This window comes from Notothenia rossii (genome assembly GCF_949606895.1).
Source record: "Notothenia rossii genome assembly, chromosome: 3".
Lineage (NCBI taxonomy): Eukaryota > Metazoa > Chordata > Actinopteri > Perciformes > Nototheniidae > Notothenia > Notothenia rossii.
The window spans coordinates 66,837,362-66,852,806 of record NC_136901.1 but is presented as its reverse complement, the minus strand read 5'-3'; the positions used below and the strand labels follow the sequence as shown (position 1 = coordinate 66,852,806).

Here is a 15,445-nt window from a genome sequence, read left to right as displayed (position 1 = left end):
CTACGGGATCCCCGTGATCCGATCAACCCAGTGTTATCCCCTCACTTTAGCCTATTATGGGGATCAAGGGGCCATAAATGCAGTGCGCAGAAAGCTACCCCAAAGTCAGCAAAGCCCCCCAACTTCGGTCTGAAATAATGCGCGTTAGAAACTAGCCTACTACTAATAGGCTATTGGATGTTTCTGCAAAGATCGTGTCCAGTCAGGAGTTTTCCCACCACAGCCTCTAAAGATAAACACAGCAGCCTTCAGGTGTGAATGAGGCAGTTTGGCTCTATGGCACCAGGTCCTAACGGGAGAGGTGTGGATGCGTTCACATCAACATGCAGGAGAAGTTTACCCATTTTTTTCAGACAGGAGAAAAAACGTTTTTATTTTATGTCGTATTTGTAAATCAACTGTATTTTGGGGCTTTTTTCTCACACAATGAATAAAGTTAGGACAAAAAGACACAAAAGAAGGAGATAAACCAACATTACAAACAAAGGGGGATAGAAAGTAGAAACAAATAAAAAAGGACAGCTTAATTGAGATGAATAGTAAACAAAAAATAAATATAATACACACATAATATTAAATAACAAGCTACATTATAAATTGAACTGAAGAAAAACGGTGTATGTCTCCAAAAAAATAGAATGAGACAATTATATTTTAGCAGTATTTTGTATTTTCTGCATTAGCTTACAACCAGTTTAAAATGTATGTGAAGTGCAATACAAGCAATGAAACTATAAACCAGTTCAACACATTTTATATTTACCTCCTATTTTATTCAATATAAGGTAGATTTTCGATGACATTTAAAAATAATAAAGAATACAACTATTTCATGTGAATGAATCATGAATGATAAAATTACCAATTGTGATTCGGGTGAATGTACCCAGTTTACAGGATAAAGAAACCAAACTGTAACCTTTTTCAACCCACATGGCACACCCCCCTAAAAGAATATGTTTGGCTTAGAAGTTAAAATAAAAGGATTATAGATTTAAATACATTCAAAGGGACCTCAGTGTCAAGGCCGCGTGCTGCTGGATGGATGAGAGGCGTGTCCCGTGGGGGCGGGGACACCTGCAGGGATATCAACAAACTGCAAAGGGACAGTACCACTTTTCGTTTTGGATTCAAAGCGAGAACCAACTGTGTCGCCGTCAGTGATGACGGCTTTAACTTCACCAGAGTCTCCCAGGCAGAGGAGTAACAGAAGGGTAAGCGTTTGCATCATGTGCGCAGTTTCAGAATGAAAAAAACCGATCTAAAACGTTTTGTTCAGAGTTGTAAATTGCAATATTTGTAATCCTTAGATCTCCAAACCCGTGATGGAGAAACGCAGACGTGAGCGGATCAACAACAGCCTGGAGACATTACGAATTCTGATGCTGGAAAACTTCCATGATGATGTAAGCTTGTGCGCCATGCTTGTATTTAAGTTTGATATCTTATGAAATATTAATTTATCAAAGTCTAAACTTCCTATTGATTGTCTTCTTCTTTTAGAGACTGAAAAATCCAAAGGTGGAGAAGGCAGAGATTCTGGAGAGTGTGGTGAACTTCCTGCAGTCAGAGGTGGAGATGGACAAGGGTCACCGGGCCAAGAACAGAGTCCTGACCCGGGAGCAGAGGCCGACCCCCGGCCGCCAGCACAACTACCGAGACGGCATGAGGTCCTGCCTCCAGAGGGTCAGCTACTTCATCTCCAGCAAGAGCCAGGAATTAGACCAGACCGATAAGGGGACAGGTCTGGCTCCCCAACCCCAGAGACACCCTGCATCTCCCGGACACATCCTCAAAAAACAGGCCTCTCGGTCTCCTCATCCGGTCCACCATCATAGCCAACACGCTCACCCATCATTCTGCACCGAGAGGACCAGCATGCACTGCGACACCCGGGAGCTGTTCTCCTCCGCCGCAGACTGTGCGCACATCCCGGACCCTGTGTGGAGGCCCTGGCCGCAGTAACAGACTCTTTGACTCAGATTATATTTTTAAAAGATGGCAACAGACTGTGTAAATATGTATTTTGTTGTACAGCCTGCAATCTTTTGTACATTGATGATATTTTCCATGAAAACAAATGATCCCATTTAAGGATCCACATGTGGCGTTTTTTTTGCCGTAAGATTTACTTTTTGGCATGCGCGTCATATTATCCTTTTTTTTTGATAAATATGATATGTTTTTACGCAGCAGTGTCCACACATGTTTTGTTTATATGAGATGAGCCTACTTATGTTTGATGTTGCTTAAACACGTGCGTAAAATGCGCAAAAGCAACTTGGGTGCCATTATATTTTTCTTTTCTTTGCTCTGATATTGTACATATAAGAGACATGGAGTTTATTCTATGATTGTGCTTGCTGAATTGTCTGTTCCCAATTTCAATAAAGCACACCTTCCTGATCATTCCAAAAATAATCGAGTGGCCTCTTTGCTGAGTGAATAGCTTGTACTTGAACCAGAGGAGTGGCACATCCACAGGACAGTTAGCACATACTTTAGCCGGGCTGGACAACAGTTATGACACATTTGTCTTTTGATATGTTGATGGTGGGGGCCGGCTGCTTCTATGATCTGAAGTGCCGTTTTTAAAAGGTAGAAAAGCACAGGAGAGTGGTCATTCACACACTGTCTAGCAGCCAGACTGCTTCAGGTAAGACATCCAATTTACAAAGAGAACGTTGGACGTCCAACCTTGTTATCCAGAACAATTAGTGTGCCCAACTCAAAGGTACATGTTTAAATTCAACCCAATAATGCATATATTATATTGGGTATACATTGTGTGGCACGCGTTGCTATAAAATAGAAAGGTTACAAAATAGGCTACGCGGCACACCATGCATGATCAAAAAAACAGATGCTGCGTTCAACCAGGAACACGTGCTGAGTTATTTTCTTTAGCACCTACTCAAAATGTTCAGGTGCAGACTCACACTAGTCGTGCTGGAAAGCACAATAACAGCAGCTGGTGATGGTGGGGGGATGCTAAACCAAATCCGCGTAAAACCTCAGGAATATGTATTACACATTTTAAATAACCAAACAAAACAAATTGCGGATGAAAATGTGAGATTCAGTTTGATTAAGCAAACTATTTCAACGTGATAATTCAATTTATAATGATATCAAAACGCACGATACAAATCCAACTGTAGGGGTAGTGTACAGATGACAAGATATTTAAATATACGTTGGGTCTGCTTGCTGAGTTTCCAAATCATTCTCTAAAGTGTTGTAGATGAAAGAGTCTGCATCCTGAACAGTGTGTTAATGGCCACTGTCGTGTGCTATTCTGCATTTAAAAAGACTGCACTACAAGTACAGGCTGTCGCTTATCGGCATACAAATGCACACTTGAAGGTCTAATAATTGTTCACCATCGTTGGCTAAGTATCCCAAAGATCAGAAGGCAGGATAGCATTTTAACCCCTCACGAAAACAATTGATTTATGGTGGCGTAATTGTTGTAGTAAATAGGGAAATTAAGATAAAACAAATTATTGTTATTTGGGATACATTTGAGGACATGTTGAACAGCTTTAAACTGCATGAAGAACATTTACAATATCACCATTTTTCAATTTTAGATCTGTATTTATTTGAATTTGTTCATGTGAGTATATTTTTTGAACTATACACTTTATACGTATTATACACACATTCCTCCAAAGCTTGTTTGAAAGCATTCTTTATCAAAGCAGGTGTTAGTCTCGCAGCGCTGATCTGTGGACAGGATGCTCTTTTGTGAGCTTTAAAGCTTAAACCCCCGAAGAAAAGGGACACAGGACTAAGTCAATCTATTAAAGCTGGAAACAGATTAGGGATTCATGTGAGACTGCTCTCTCTAGATGAAGATTAAATTAATGTATTGTCAGTGTTAAAGATTACTCCAATGCAGATGTATCTAGCTACTTAGGTCTTTGTTTATTTTATCAAATGTAGGATATCTGAATGACCTGAAATTTCAAGGGATTTCTTTCCCACCACCCTGATCAACATTTCAATCGGCAGTTATGTCGCTGTTGGTTTTTGCTACTTTAGCGTGAACTCAATAAATACAAAGCGATAAATCTCCTTTTGGCCGTCAACTAACCATTATGACTGCAGTTCACATAACGAGACCTCATCTAAATATAGGTTTTGGCTACAACCATAAACAAAGTTTGAGTTTGTATCGAGTTTATAACTTTCTGTTAGTAGTTTATCTTTTGGGCAAGAGAGCTTCAAAGTTGCACTCCTATGTGAAAACTCACCTATTTGACACGTTTATAAGTGCCTTTATAGCTGCATAGGCATACCTATGTACATGCTTAAGTTCAGTTAATATTTTAAACCAAATGTTTAGGTTACATTCCCATGGCCACGTGTCGGCCCGTTTCACAACCAAGTCCGGATGTTATGAAAGCCCCACGCCTCAGGTGTTAATGGGTTGCTGCCACCCATGCGCCAGAGGTGACAGGCTCGTGCACTATAACAGTTTTTTGTAAGGGAGTATTAATACTGCGCATCTGAGTCTGGTATCAGGAATATGTGGCAACAATTCAAAACATGCCATAAAACATGTTTATGTAAGCTTGTGCAGCACAGCCATAGTATATGACGAATTTAAAACTTAAACACAGTTCAATATCCCTAATTTAAAAACAACTTCCACTTAAGGACAGTCATATAATTGTTTGCATAAATTAAGCTTAATGTTACTGAAATTACATTCAGGAATCAGGATGCATTTAAAACGTGAAAGCCAGACGCCGAGTGTGCAGGTTGAAAACAAGACATGTTATTGTTAGCTTGTAGGGTAGCCAGCATAGGTGTTGTGTAGCCAATTCTGCACGTGTCATGCTGGTTGAAATAAATTGGGTTTAATATTTAATTTGTCGAGTATGAAAGTCTTTATGTAGAAAGTCTATGATGAAATATATGATGTTTTTGTATCCGGTCTACTTCCTAACATAAATGTAAAATCAAAGGCTAGTGTATTAGGTGGAAAACATGCCATGTTGTTTACGGTTAGCTAGCACAGCTTTTGTGAAGCCTCTACATAGCCTACTTATGCTACACATGTTGAACGTCTCATGCTGTGATTTTTTCTATGGTGTATGAAACTAAATAGTACAGTTCAGCCTTCACAGCTGTATCTCTAAATGGGCTACTTCTAAACTGAAATCTAAAGCTTACCATAGTTTGTTTGCCCTGTATTAGCATTTGGCTCTAATGGGTTTTGGTTCAGACTTTGTATTTGATTATTCATGTTGCCTAAATCCTCCGCTGGTGGTAAACTGCGGGGGAAAGCACATTCATTAATGTGAACAAAGCTGCACCGCTGTGCTTTGTGTCTGTGCTGCGAGCTGTGGGGCGGGTCGGAGGCTGCGAGACATCTGCCGCTGCCTCCGACCTCCCCGGCAATTACAGCCTGTGTGCCGCAAAGAAACACACAGCGAGACGAGTCTGTGGACTCAGCTAAACGAGACACAACAGGTGAATAAGGTGCATTGTTTTACTAATACCGTAGATAATTCCAGGAAACCTTTAAGCCAAAAGCCAATTATTGTTTTAATTTCAAGTTTTCTATATTGTATGCTTAAATATGCAAATGAGTAGTATTCATACTTTACCTATAGAGAAGGCTGCTAATACACACTGGAAAACTCTGTTACAAGTAAAAGACCGCATACAAAAATCTAACTTATGTAAAAGTACTTAGTAACATGTATTTAAAGTATTGGCTACAAGTAGCCTACCTAATGTGGAAGAATCTAAAATAAACACAAACAAACATGAAAATGTACAATGATTAAAAAAAACGACCACCATCTCAATCTTTCAAAAAAGCTATTCTTAAATCAACTAATTGTTGGCTAGTTTAATTTATAACATCTTATTTTATAAACTCAAACATTTTAATGAACATTTAAAGTAACAATACATCATTATGATGTAGAATATTTGACAAAAATGATAGTGGTGTTGATGTATAAATTGTAAGGAAAAGAAACTACTGAAGTACAAGTACATTCATTTGGCACTTAGGTACTGTACCATACTGGAGTAAATGTACATTCCACCGTTGCAATTGAGGCTTGGTCTTAAATTAAATAATTTGCATTGATGACAGTTAAAGCCTCTCATAAGTACTCTTACTTATGAAGATATCTTACTGATGAAGATAACCAAAATGTAATAACATGAACAGGAGTAGGCTATTAATGATGTATAACCCAACCCTTCTGTAAAAAACCTTTAGAATATAAATGAAGAAAGAGGAGAGTCTGATGTATGCAAGTGATACTAAAATGGAGATTTATCTCAGAATGAGAGAAACAAAATATGACTGACATACAAAAACACATATCAACTAAGTGCAGTAAAATGAACCCCTTAATGTGTGTTTTTGCTTGTCTGAAAGAAGACATGTTATGGAAGCAAAATAGCCAACACTCTCAAAGTTGAAATGTGCAATCAATTTAAAACTAAGTTATGACATTTCATGAAAAAAACGTTTATTAGCAACAAGGGAAAGTCACTGTAATAACAAATTAATGACAAGACACAAGGAGAATTTACTCAACCTTATGTTGAATCTTTTACATTAAACCATAACTAAGCCATCCGTGTGTGTTTGCAGTGTGTTTGCAGTGTGTGAGCATGCAGCTGGGTCACGTGGTCAGACTTTGCCGACAGCCATGCCCTGCGCTTTCTGAAACTCCTGCTGTAAACCAGACAAGAGTTCTCGATGCTGGTCAGATTTCTTTTCCAGGTCTTTCAGGAGTGTTTCGTACCTTTGACTGTTAGATGACAAAAGAGAAAGAAAATATACATCTGTTACCCAAAATATCACACCCAATTGAATCATATTTGACCATATTTGTGTACACTGAGTATTTCAACACAAGATATGATGCACACCTTTCTGTATTTAAAATGTTTTCACTCCATTCCTTAGTAGGGATATTTCTATTTCGGATGATAATATTTTGACATTATCAATAGACGCTATCACAAACACAGGAGAACTAGTATTATTTGTAGTAGACATTTGTTTTGGTCATAAGAGAAAATGTTTCCCCCAAAAGACTACCATGAAATACACCGTAAGCGGAAAGCAAGACAAATAAATACTACGGAGAGAATGAAACTTGTCATACCTAAACTTTTTACACAGCACAGCCATTCTTTAAATTGCAAAACAAACTTCACATTTAAAATTCCTTGTAAAAGTAATGGGTATTAGAAATTGTGGAATCCTAACGTGATCATTAAGTTGATTTAACTATCCTCTCAAGTTTATTTTTCTCTTTTTTCCCCCTGTTGGGGCACAATGAGCAATCAACGACATACACATAGTTCTCCTGATTCCCAGGGACAGAAGGATGTTGTAGTGATTATCATTCCACCATTCAAACTCATTACTGCCCTCTAGGGCTGTACCCGAATATTCGACTATTCGAATATTCGTTCGTTGGCCAACTATTCGGGTTTCAATTTCACTATTCGGATATTCGTTTTTTTATTTATTTTTTCAAAAAAAAAATCTAAATGTATGCTATTAATAAAGGCAAATTGCCATATTCTTATACTATATTTATACTTTTGAATTGCACTGTTAAAATGCGGAAATATATACAATCTCAGCCTGTGCTCCTGACATCGCATTCACTCAGTCACGAAAGCAAACGGCACGCTTCACCTTGCTTCACCTCGTTTCACCCACAAAATGCCTAAGACTTCAGCTGTGTGGGACCATTTTAAATTGGACGCCGGTAAAAAGAATATGTGCCAAATATGAAATAAGAAACTGGCCTACCACGGTGGCACAACAACTCTGAAAAGTCACCTGGATGCTGTAAGTAGTAGCCTAGCTTAGCTGTTGTCAAGTTGCCATGATGAAGCTGCTTTATCCGCCGTTTAAACAGTAACGTTACACATGATAAAAACCTGCACTTACTTTGCTTGGAAAATAGTTGCAAGCAAGAAGCAACCAAATTGTTTTTTTATATTATTTTTTTTAATTTTATCCGAATAGTGAAAATAATAGAAGTAATGTGGGAACATCTGGGGCTAAGGCAATGGCATAAAGTTGAGTAGCTCAGCCTAATAATAACTTGTGTTCATCCCCACGCATCCCAGCCATCAACAATACAGCAGACCCTACAGTTACCCTACAGAGGACACATTTAGTTTTAATGTTTGCGAGTACTGAGACAATAAATAAATATAAATCGTAATAGTATGCTCATTCTGCGCTTCTGCTTAACAGCGTGTTGTCAGGTGTCTCGGATTCGGAGCGTGTTACGAAACCTTTCCCCCCCCCCAAAAAAAAAAAAAATAATAATAGGAAAAAATTGTTTAGAAAAGAAAAATACAAATCTCTCCGCACCGAATATTCGAATATTCGCTGCTGATTACTACCGAATATCCGGAGCCCGAAAAATGGTATTCGGGACAGCCCTACTGCCCTCTACATGTGAGTGAGCAAAATGACAGCTAAGCTATGCACCAATATAGAGGTTCTCAGATGCCTATTCACATTTTAGGTTATTGGAGAAGAGGGTGTAATATAATAATTAAAAAAACATTGTGGTATTAACTTACACAAGAAACTGTTGTAAATATATTAAAGCTGAAGATATTAGGACAAAGCATTTTACGTTTCTGAGTGTGAATGTTTTTGGAGAAGTAACGTAATTCTTATAATTGATGATATTGATATTATCAAAAGAAATGCGGAAATATTTACCCTTTACGCTGTAAGACAATTATGTGTTAATATCACTGTGCGTACCACACCATGATATGCAAGTTTAGTGTTCAAGTTGTAGTTTTTGCTCCAATACATGATGGACTACACAAGCAGGTCATACTTTATAGTTTTACCTCATAGACTAGTATGACCTTATACTTACCTGCTTAAAAGGCATGGTAAGAACCTAATGACTCAAAGCTGCAGTTTATGTGCCCATCGCATCAAGGCTTCTTCCGTTCTGCCATTTAATGTTGCAGTTATTATGGGTCAGCCATAATTTAAACAAATAATAAATGTGCAGTTCAAGATTTGAGAAATTGCAGCTCAATGCTATTTTAATTTGATCAGACATAACCATCATTTTGTAATGAGCCCTAATTAAATGTGTGTTCCATAGAAAATCTTTAATCTTCAGGGGCGGCGCCAGGGGGTAGTCCAACAATTGGCCTGGCAACGGCTTAGCAACCCCATTGTTTTGTTATGAAAATGTATCTATATATATTTATACACATTCTGGCGAGATCTATCAGGGGTCGTTGTAAGTTAAAGCGCAAAATGTTACTTGGCTAATGTTGTTATAATTCTCAGTGTGTGAACACAGATCGAAAATGGAAAGATTTCTCACAAGTCAGCCAACGGAGCCGGTCCAGCCGGACAACCGTGTGTGTGTGTGTGTGTGTGTGTGTGTGTGTGTGTGTGTGTGTGTGTGTGTGTGTGTGTGTGTGTGTGTGTGTGTGTGTGTGTGTGTGTGTGTGTGTGTGTGTGTGTGTGTGTGTGTGTGTGTGTGTGTGTGTGTGTGTGTGTGTGTGTGTGCGTCTGTCTGTCTGTTTGCAGTGTGGTGATGAGGTTAAATGCCACAGTATGCCAGTTGAAACAGTGAACGATCGCTATTGTGTACTTGTACGCTTAGGGTGTAATGGTATTATACAAAAATATTGTAGGAGCACAGAAATAGTGTTCAAATTCTGCTTTTACAAACTTATTTTGGTGCTTACCTTGCAAAGTAATGTTATAAGTGTCAAAGGAATGTTAATGTAAATATTAATGATAATATTGTAGCGTGTCTAAGTTAATAGTTAAGTCAGTTATCAGATTTGCACAGTTTTAGTACATTTGTAAAGTTATTTAGGCAATGTTGTTGGTGGGAGTTAGGGAGAGACCGCCCCTTCCAGGTGTGTGTGTGTGTGTGTGTGTGTGTGTGTGTGTGTGTGTGTGTGTGTGTGTGTGTGTGTGTGTGTGTGTGTGTGTGTGTGTGTGTGTATTTTCCGGTGTGTGTGGAGGGAGTACGAGACGGTAGGAGTTGTGTTCGAGTGTGGGGAAAAGTCATAATGAGTGTTATACTATTGATTGGTTCTGTAAGGCATGGCAGTGGTCATCAATACCAGAAAATAAAGAGAACGTTTTCGACATTGAAGGCTCGAGTGATCTGTGATCTTGAATAGCGGTGAACGCTACAATATTCAGGCTCGTGCTTGGCCCACTGGTATTGTTTGTTTATTTATTTTTAAAATTAACTAGCAATGCCGTGCTGTCATATAGCAACTGCTAAGCTACTGCAGCAAAAAAAATCCTAGCCCCAATCCTTTTTACCATAGCATGGTCAAAACACAGATTGAGGATTGAGAATTTAAGCTTCTTCCTTTCAGGGCCGGAGGTTAGTCTCAAAGTGTAGAACAAAGCGGTATGAAAATAGCTTTGTTCCACATAAATGAACAAGTTGAGGCAGTATCAGACAGATTCTTTGGTAGCAATGCCTATTTATTTATTAACCCTCAGGATTGCCCATGTTTGTACTAGTGGTTTTTATTTTTGAATGTTTTTATATGTGACGGAGCAGGGGGTCTGTGTTGTTTTAGAATGTATGTCATAATGCATCATTTATCTTCTATCTGCAAACCAAATCCACCTACCAGTATAAATAAATAACCTGAACCTGAGGGTATCTAAGTAATTTGAATAATTACCCCCCCTTCAACCAAAATCACACTGAACGTAAAAAAATCTACTTTCTTACTGCTCTGGTTCAAAGATTCAAAGGTTCTATTGTCATAAGCACAATAGCTACAGTGTAGTTATGGCAATGTAAATCGTAAGTCCGGCTACAACATAAATATATATATGATATAATATAATAAAAATAGTGGCAAAGAAAACAGAATAGAAACAAGATAATACACAATAATGTTGCAAGTGACAAATATGCAAGTAAATACGTAACCAGTCAACTATATACTTGCAACATAGAATAGACCTATGCAGAACGTAAATAATATAAAGTGAAGCACTCACATTTCTCCGTTGATGTACTCCAGTCTTTTTGTGACAGTAGCTTTGGCCTCATCCAGGTCTTGCTTCACTAATACTGGGCCAATAAGCTTATACACTGTGTTTTTTGTGTCCAGCAGATCAAGCTCCTGGAAAGGAAAAGAGAGGGAAAGATGAGATATGTCATTTTGCAAAGTCCAATAGTCAACATTACTGGCAAACATATTCTGACAGTGAATTTATAATCCTGAACAATTTCTTACCTCTTTAACAATGTTGTTCTCTGCGAGCTGCGTCTCCAGCTTCTGTCTGGCTGACACGCTCTTGCTAACATCTAAACAACAGAAAGTTATTAGTAAATTATGTGAATAATTCACCATACAAAGCTGTGTAAACGTACAATAAATGTCTAGCAAGTTCATTTAAGTATAGCTAGCTAGCGGTCCTAATATGGTCAGCTAGCTCCACACAACATGGCATGATGTGAGAAAGCATGCAATGCTAGCAGGCTCTTACCTTTCTGCATCTGTGTATATTTTTCTACTTCCACTTTCAGCTTCTTCTGAATGGCCTCTGCCATGATTTTGTTTGGTCGGTGAAAGTGCTATAGACTGGATAAATGTATCAAAGAGGAATCGTTTATTAGCTAAATGTGATATGAGTTGAAAGCTCTGCGTTAGCTAACCGGAAAGGGCTGCGGCTGTAGAGGATATGAGCCGAATCCCTTCAAAGTAAAAGCCCACACTACTTCAGAGTTGTATGATGACAAACAAATAAGCACACGTTAACACCGGAAATAAGCGAGCGAATATCAAAACCACCCTAAAATGCATATATGTATTCTTCGTTTAATGGAATTTTGTTATCTTCGATTTCATCTAGTGATGTTATTTGACCCTGTCATGGTTGCTGCTGTTTACGACATCGTTTTACGACGTTGCTTTACGACACTGCACAAAGTTCCTCATCGCTCTGGATCAAGATGGCCTCATCGTTTTGGAAAGGTGTTGTCGGCGTCGGACTCTTTGCCTTAGCTCATGCAGCTTTTTCAGCCGCACAGCGTAAGTCTCCGTGCAGGGACTGGGAACACGACTCTCTGTATCTTTTTTTAGAACAAGAGGGCTCCGTTGTTACCGGGTATGAGTGTATCACTGCCGGATGGGCCTCTCGGGCAAACGGCGAGCTATCTCAATGCTAGCGCAGCTTAGCCCCGTTCATTCGCAGCGGTGAAACACAGAAATCTGCTATTAATGTTAAATACCAACGCCAGTGACAAACGACGTTGAAGGTGACTAACTGTAGTTGAAGAAAAGGAAATCAATGCTTTTATGATTCATTATAAGAATAGCAACTATTGTATAGGAATTAAATGTATATCCCTATAGTCAATATTGTAATTAATGGTATTGTAAAACCTTTACATGCGTCTTCATATTCCCAAACTGCTTGAGTTCCGAGCTAAATGGGGAAACAAATGAACCCTTTACATAAAGCTGGAAATAGACAACATTTTACAATGTAATTACAGGCCTGTTTCCTTTAATTCTTACTTGAATTTCTAAAAATGTTTCCTAATTCTACTGACAAAAAATGTGCAGTTATTATAGATTTAAAAAAAGCATTTGATACCATTGATTATTTTAAATTACTCAAAATGTTTAAAGGTGATATAATAAAAGAGGGGTTGTCCTGGATTAGAGTAGAAGCTATCCATGAAACAGGCATGCACTTAATAAGATTAGCATAAATCACCATATGTATGTTAATTGTGGAGTACCCCAGGGGTCAGTATTAGGCCCCAAACCGTTCATCTTCTACATAAATTATATATGCAAAGTATATCAAAAAAATGTTTTTATTGCTTTATTAACTAATCAAAATGTTCCTTCTCCTGTCAGACATTACATATTAATTGAGGTTGTTTATTTACATTTTATTTTAGAGTTGTTGTATGAATAAAAGGTTTCTTTCATCTTTAGCTTATCAATCCACCTGAGCTGTATTTATTAAATATATGTTTTTTACTCCCATCAGATCGATCATACATGCGACTCACAGAGAAGGAAGATGAGACACTACCAATTGATGTAAGTTACTCATATTGTCTTAACCTTTGACAACAAAACCCAAAAGTATGTGCTATATCATCGTCTTTGTTCCTGCAGATTGTATTACAGACCTTATTATCGTTTGTGATGACCTGTTACGGTATTGTCAACATTGCTGGAGAGTTCAAAGACATGGATGCCTCCTCAGAGCTCAAAAACAAGTAAGTTGAGTTGCAGCACCATCTCCCATGATAATTAGGTTGTTTGTGTCGTCTGCCATAAGGGAATCAGGCTTAACTGCATTTATAGTAACAGTTTGAATCAATTCCCTGATATACACAATGAACCTCCCCAAGCTGCTGTTTCTTATATATATATATAATATGTCTTGAAGGCTAGATGCAACTTCAAATCCATCACTATAGGAGTGATTTTAATCATCTTTAACCATAATCTAAATAGTAAACACTTCAGACAGATTTGTCAAATAATCAAATGTATGCTGTGATGAACTGGACATTTCTTAAACTAACGACACAAAATAGTTTCATATTTCAGATTTCATTAACTCTATTTTTCTCAAATTCATAAACATGAACATTTTCAAAAAATGGGCCAATCATCCATAATAATTTAGATCTAAAGGGGTTTTGAACTTATATCATTATTTATAATCTTAAGCTGTTTTATGAGAGTTAAAACTACATGATGTCATCGTACACAATTGTAGAAATTAGATTCTTAGGAAATAGTCATAGTGTGGTCAAGTATACTTGCTTTGTCTAACTTATGTTTCTAAAATGTAAAATGTATAATTATACATAACCAGGGTAGGATGTTTTTCTTAGATATTAGTATTCTATAAATGCCTATATCTGAGTCGATAATAGACACAACCCCACATTTTTGTTGCCCCTTTGACTAATACCTCAATCGCACTTTGAAAAGATATAAATGTCCTGTTTCAATATTACTATTGTTATTATTCTTATGATTATTTATACCAGCAACTACTTTGATACCTGCCCAAAATAGAGCTTATAATTAACATTCATTGCCTTAAATTTGAAAGATTGATTTCTACTTTGTATCATAGCTTGCCAAGAACACTTGTTGTCTGTTACACGATGATTGCATTGCTCACTGCTCTGAGTTGCACCTGTATTTCATTTGAAAGCAGAACAATATTTGCCCCATGTCAGTCTTTTTACATCTTAATCTTCATTTTTCCAGAACATTTGATACACTGAGGAACCATCCATCCTTTTACCTTTTCAACCACCGGGGTCGGGTGCTATTCCGCACGCTGGAAGAGGAGCCGTCCTCCGCACGCAACCAAGCGCTCCCAAACCCCTTACGGCTACGCAAGCTGGAGAATTTGCACTGAGACTGGCCTTTCCTGCCTGTAACACCAACAACGTCAGTTAAAATTTGTTTTTGTTAGACAGAAGGGGGAGCCTGCCTTCCTCGACTTTATTTTGTTTTTGTACATAAACTAATATGCTGTCCAAACATGCATCTCTGTCCATAAAAGTGGTCACCAACCATACTCAACACTGACTGTGCCAACCCTTCAACTTTTCAAGCCGATTTGTTTGTATATACAGTGTGTAATCGCTTTGGAGTCTTAAGATACGGAGATCTCTGCCCCTTTTTGTCCCTTCTGAACTCAAATTGGGATATTGCTGTCCTTTGTATATCCTTTGTATGAGGGGCAAAAAAATGCCTGTTACTGTTTCATTTCAACCGCACCATCAGTCCTCAGCCACCATCTGGGCCAGCATTTTGTGAACTGAAATGAGTTTTGTTGTATGAACCGGAGCCTTTTAATTCCCTTGATGGTTTCCTGGAAGCATAAAGGCTCATCTTTACTTCTTGTTTGCATTAAAGAGGTTCTGCTTTATGCCACAGGAAATCCACTCAAGGCGAGATGTAAGAGCAGAAGAAAGCGTTAGGCAGCCGTTCCACTGATACTGTGAACACTAATGAGAACTAGAAAGTATAGGTACATTCATTTTGGTGAAGTTTGTTTTTCCTTCATTTTACATTAAGATTCAACATATGTTTTTAATTTAATAAAAGGCTTACTGATTTTACAAAGCGTCAATGTATTTATTTTGTCTTACATTTCATATTCAGAGGCTGGAGTATTGCTTTGGCCTGACAAAAGGGATGAAATCTATGCAGTAAAAAAGAGGACATTTTAGTTATTAGTGCTCTCTTCTTGACAAATGTGTAATACATGCAGTTTTATCACGGATTAAAGTCCTTGGCCCATAGAAGTGGACATTGTTAGTGTAACAATGAAAATTGATTTTCCAATGACCTTGTTGCTTGACTGCTGCATCAGAAGAAGAAAAATGTCCACCTGATCACGTTTTCA

At 38.0% G+C, this 15,445-nt stretch overlaps 3 protein-coding genes across 3 annotated transcripts; 2 read left to right on the top strand and 1 right to left on the bottom strand.

The window, feature by feature from the left end:
• Positions 1 to 53: 53 nt before the first annotated feature.
• her5 (hairy-related 5) lies at positions 54 to 4,240 on the top strand. The gene is made up of 3 exons (XM_079671927.1): positions 54 to 1,214; positions 1,311 to 1,406; positions 1,504 to 4,240. The coding sequence occupies exons 1-3, from the start codon at positions 1,164 to 1,166 to the stop codon at positions 1,963 to 1,965; spliced, it is 609 nt and encodes a 202-aa protein (XP_079528053.1). The 5' UTR covers positions 54 to 1,163; the 3' UTR covers positions 1,966 to 4,240.
• A 2,041-nt stretch (positions 4,241 to 6,281) lies between these two features.
• Positions 6,282 to 11,740, bottom strand: pfdn6 (prefoldin subunit 6). The gene is made up of 4 exons (XM_079671929.1): positions 11,531 to 11,740; positions 11,278 to 11,348; positions 11,039 to 11,163; positions 6,282 to 6,791 (listed from the first exon to the last, which is right to left on the bottom strand). Exons 1-4 carry the CDS (start codon positions 11,592 to 11,594, stop codon positions 6,671 to 6,673), a joined length of 381 nt encoding a protein of 126 aa, XP_079528055.1. The 5' UTR covers positions 11,595 to 11,740; the 3' UTR covers positions 6,282 to 6,670.
• A 137-nt stretch (positions 11,741 to 11,877) lies between these two features.
• Positions 11,878 to 15,162, top strand: mmgt1 (membrane magnesium transporter 1). Its single transcript, XM_079671928.1, has 4 exons — positions 11,878 to 12,075; positions 13,049 to 13,101; positions 13,180 to 13,283; positions 14,296 to 15,162. The coding sequence occupies exons 1-4, from the start codon at positions 11,997 to 11,999 to the stop codon at positions 14,447 to 14,449; spliced, it is 390 nt and encodes a 129-aa protein (XP_079528054.1). The 5' UTR covers positions 11,878 to 11,996; the 3' UTR covers positions 14,450 to 15,162.
• Positions 15,163 to 15,445: the final 283 nt, after the last annotated feature.

Coding starts and splice junctions, on each gene's coding strand:
- her5 (XM_079671927.1), top strand. CDS start 1,164: ATGACGGCTTTAACTTCACCAGAGTCTCCCAGGCAGAGGAGTAACAGA. Junction 1,215..1,310: donor GGCAGAGGAGTAACAGAAGG/GTAAGCGTTTGC, acceptor TGTAATCCTTAG/ATCTCCAAACCCGTGATGGA. Junction 1,407..1,503: donor TGGAAAACTTCCATGATGAT/GTAAGCTTGTGC, acceptor TTCTTCTTTTAG/AGACTGAAAAATCCAAAGGT.
- pfdn6 (XM_079671929.1), bottom strand. CDS start 11,594: ATGGCAGAGGCCATTCAGAAGAAGCTGAAAGTGGAAGTAGAAAAATAT. Junction 11,164..11,277: donor AGAACAACATTGTTAAAGAG/GTAAGAAATTGT, acceptor TTTCCTTTCCAG/GAGCTTGATCTGCTGGACAC. Junction 6,792..11,038: donor GAGTACATCAACGGAGAAAT/GTGAGTGCTTCA, acceptor GTCATCTAACAG/TCAAAGGTACGAAACACTCC.
- mmgt1 (XM_079671928.1), top strand. CDS start 11,997: ATGGCCTCATCGTTTTGGAAAGGTGTTGTCGGCGTCGGACTCTTTGCC. Junction 13,102..13,179: donor ATGAGACACTACCAATTGAT/GTAAGTTACTCA, acceptor TTGTTCCTGCAG/ATTGTATTACAGACCTTATT. Junction 13,284..14,295: donor TCCTCAGAGCTCAAAAACAA/GTAAGTTGAGTT, acceptor TCATTTTTCCAG/AACATTTGATACACTGAGGA.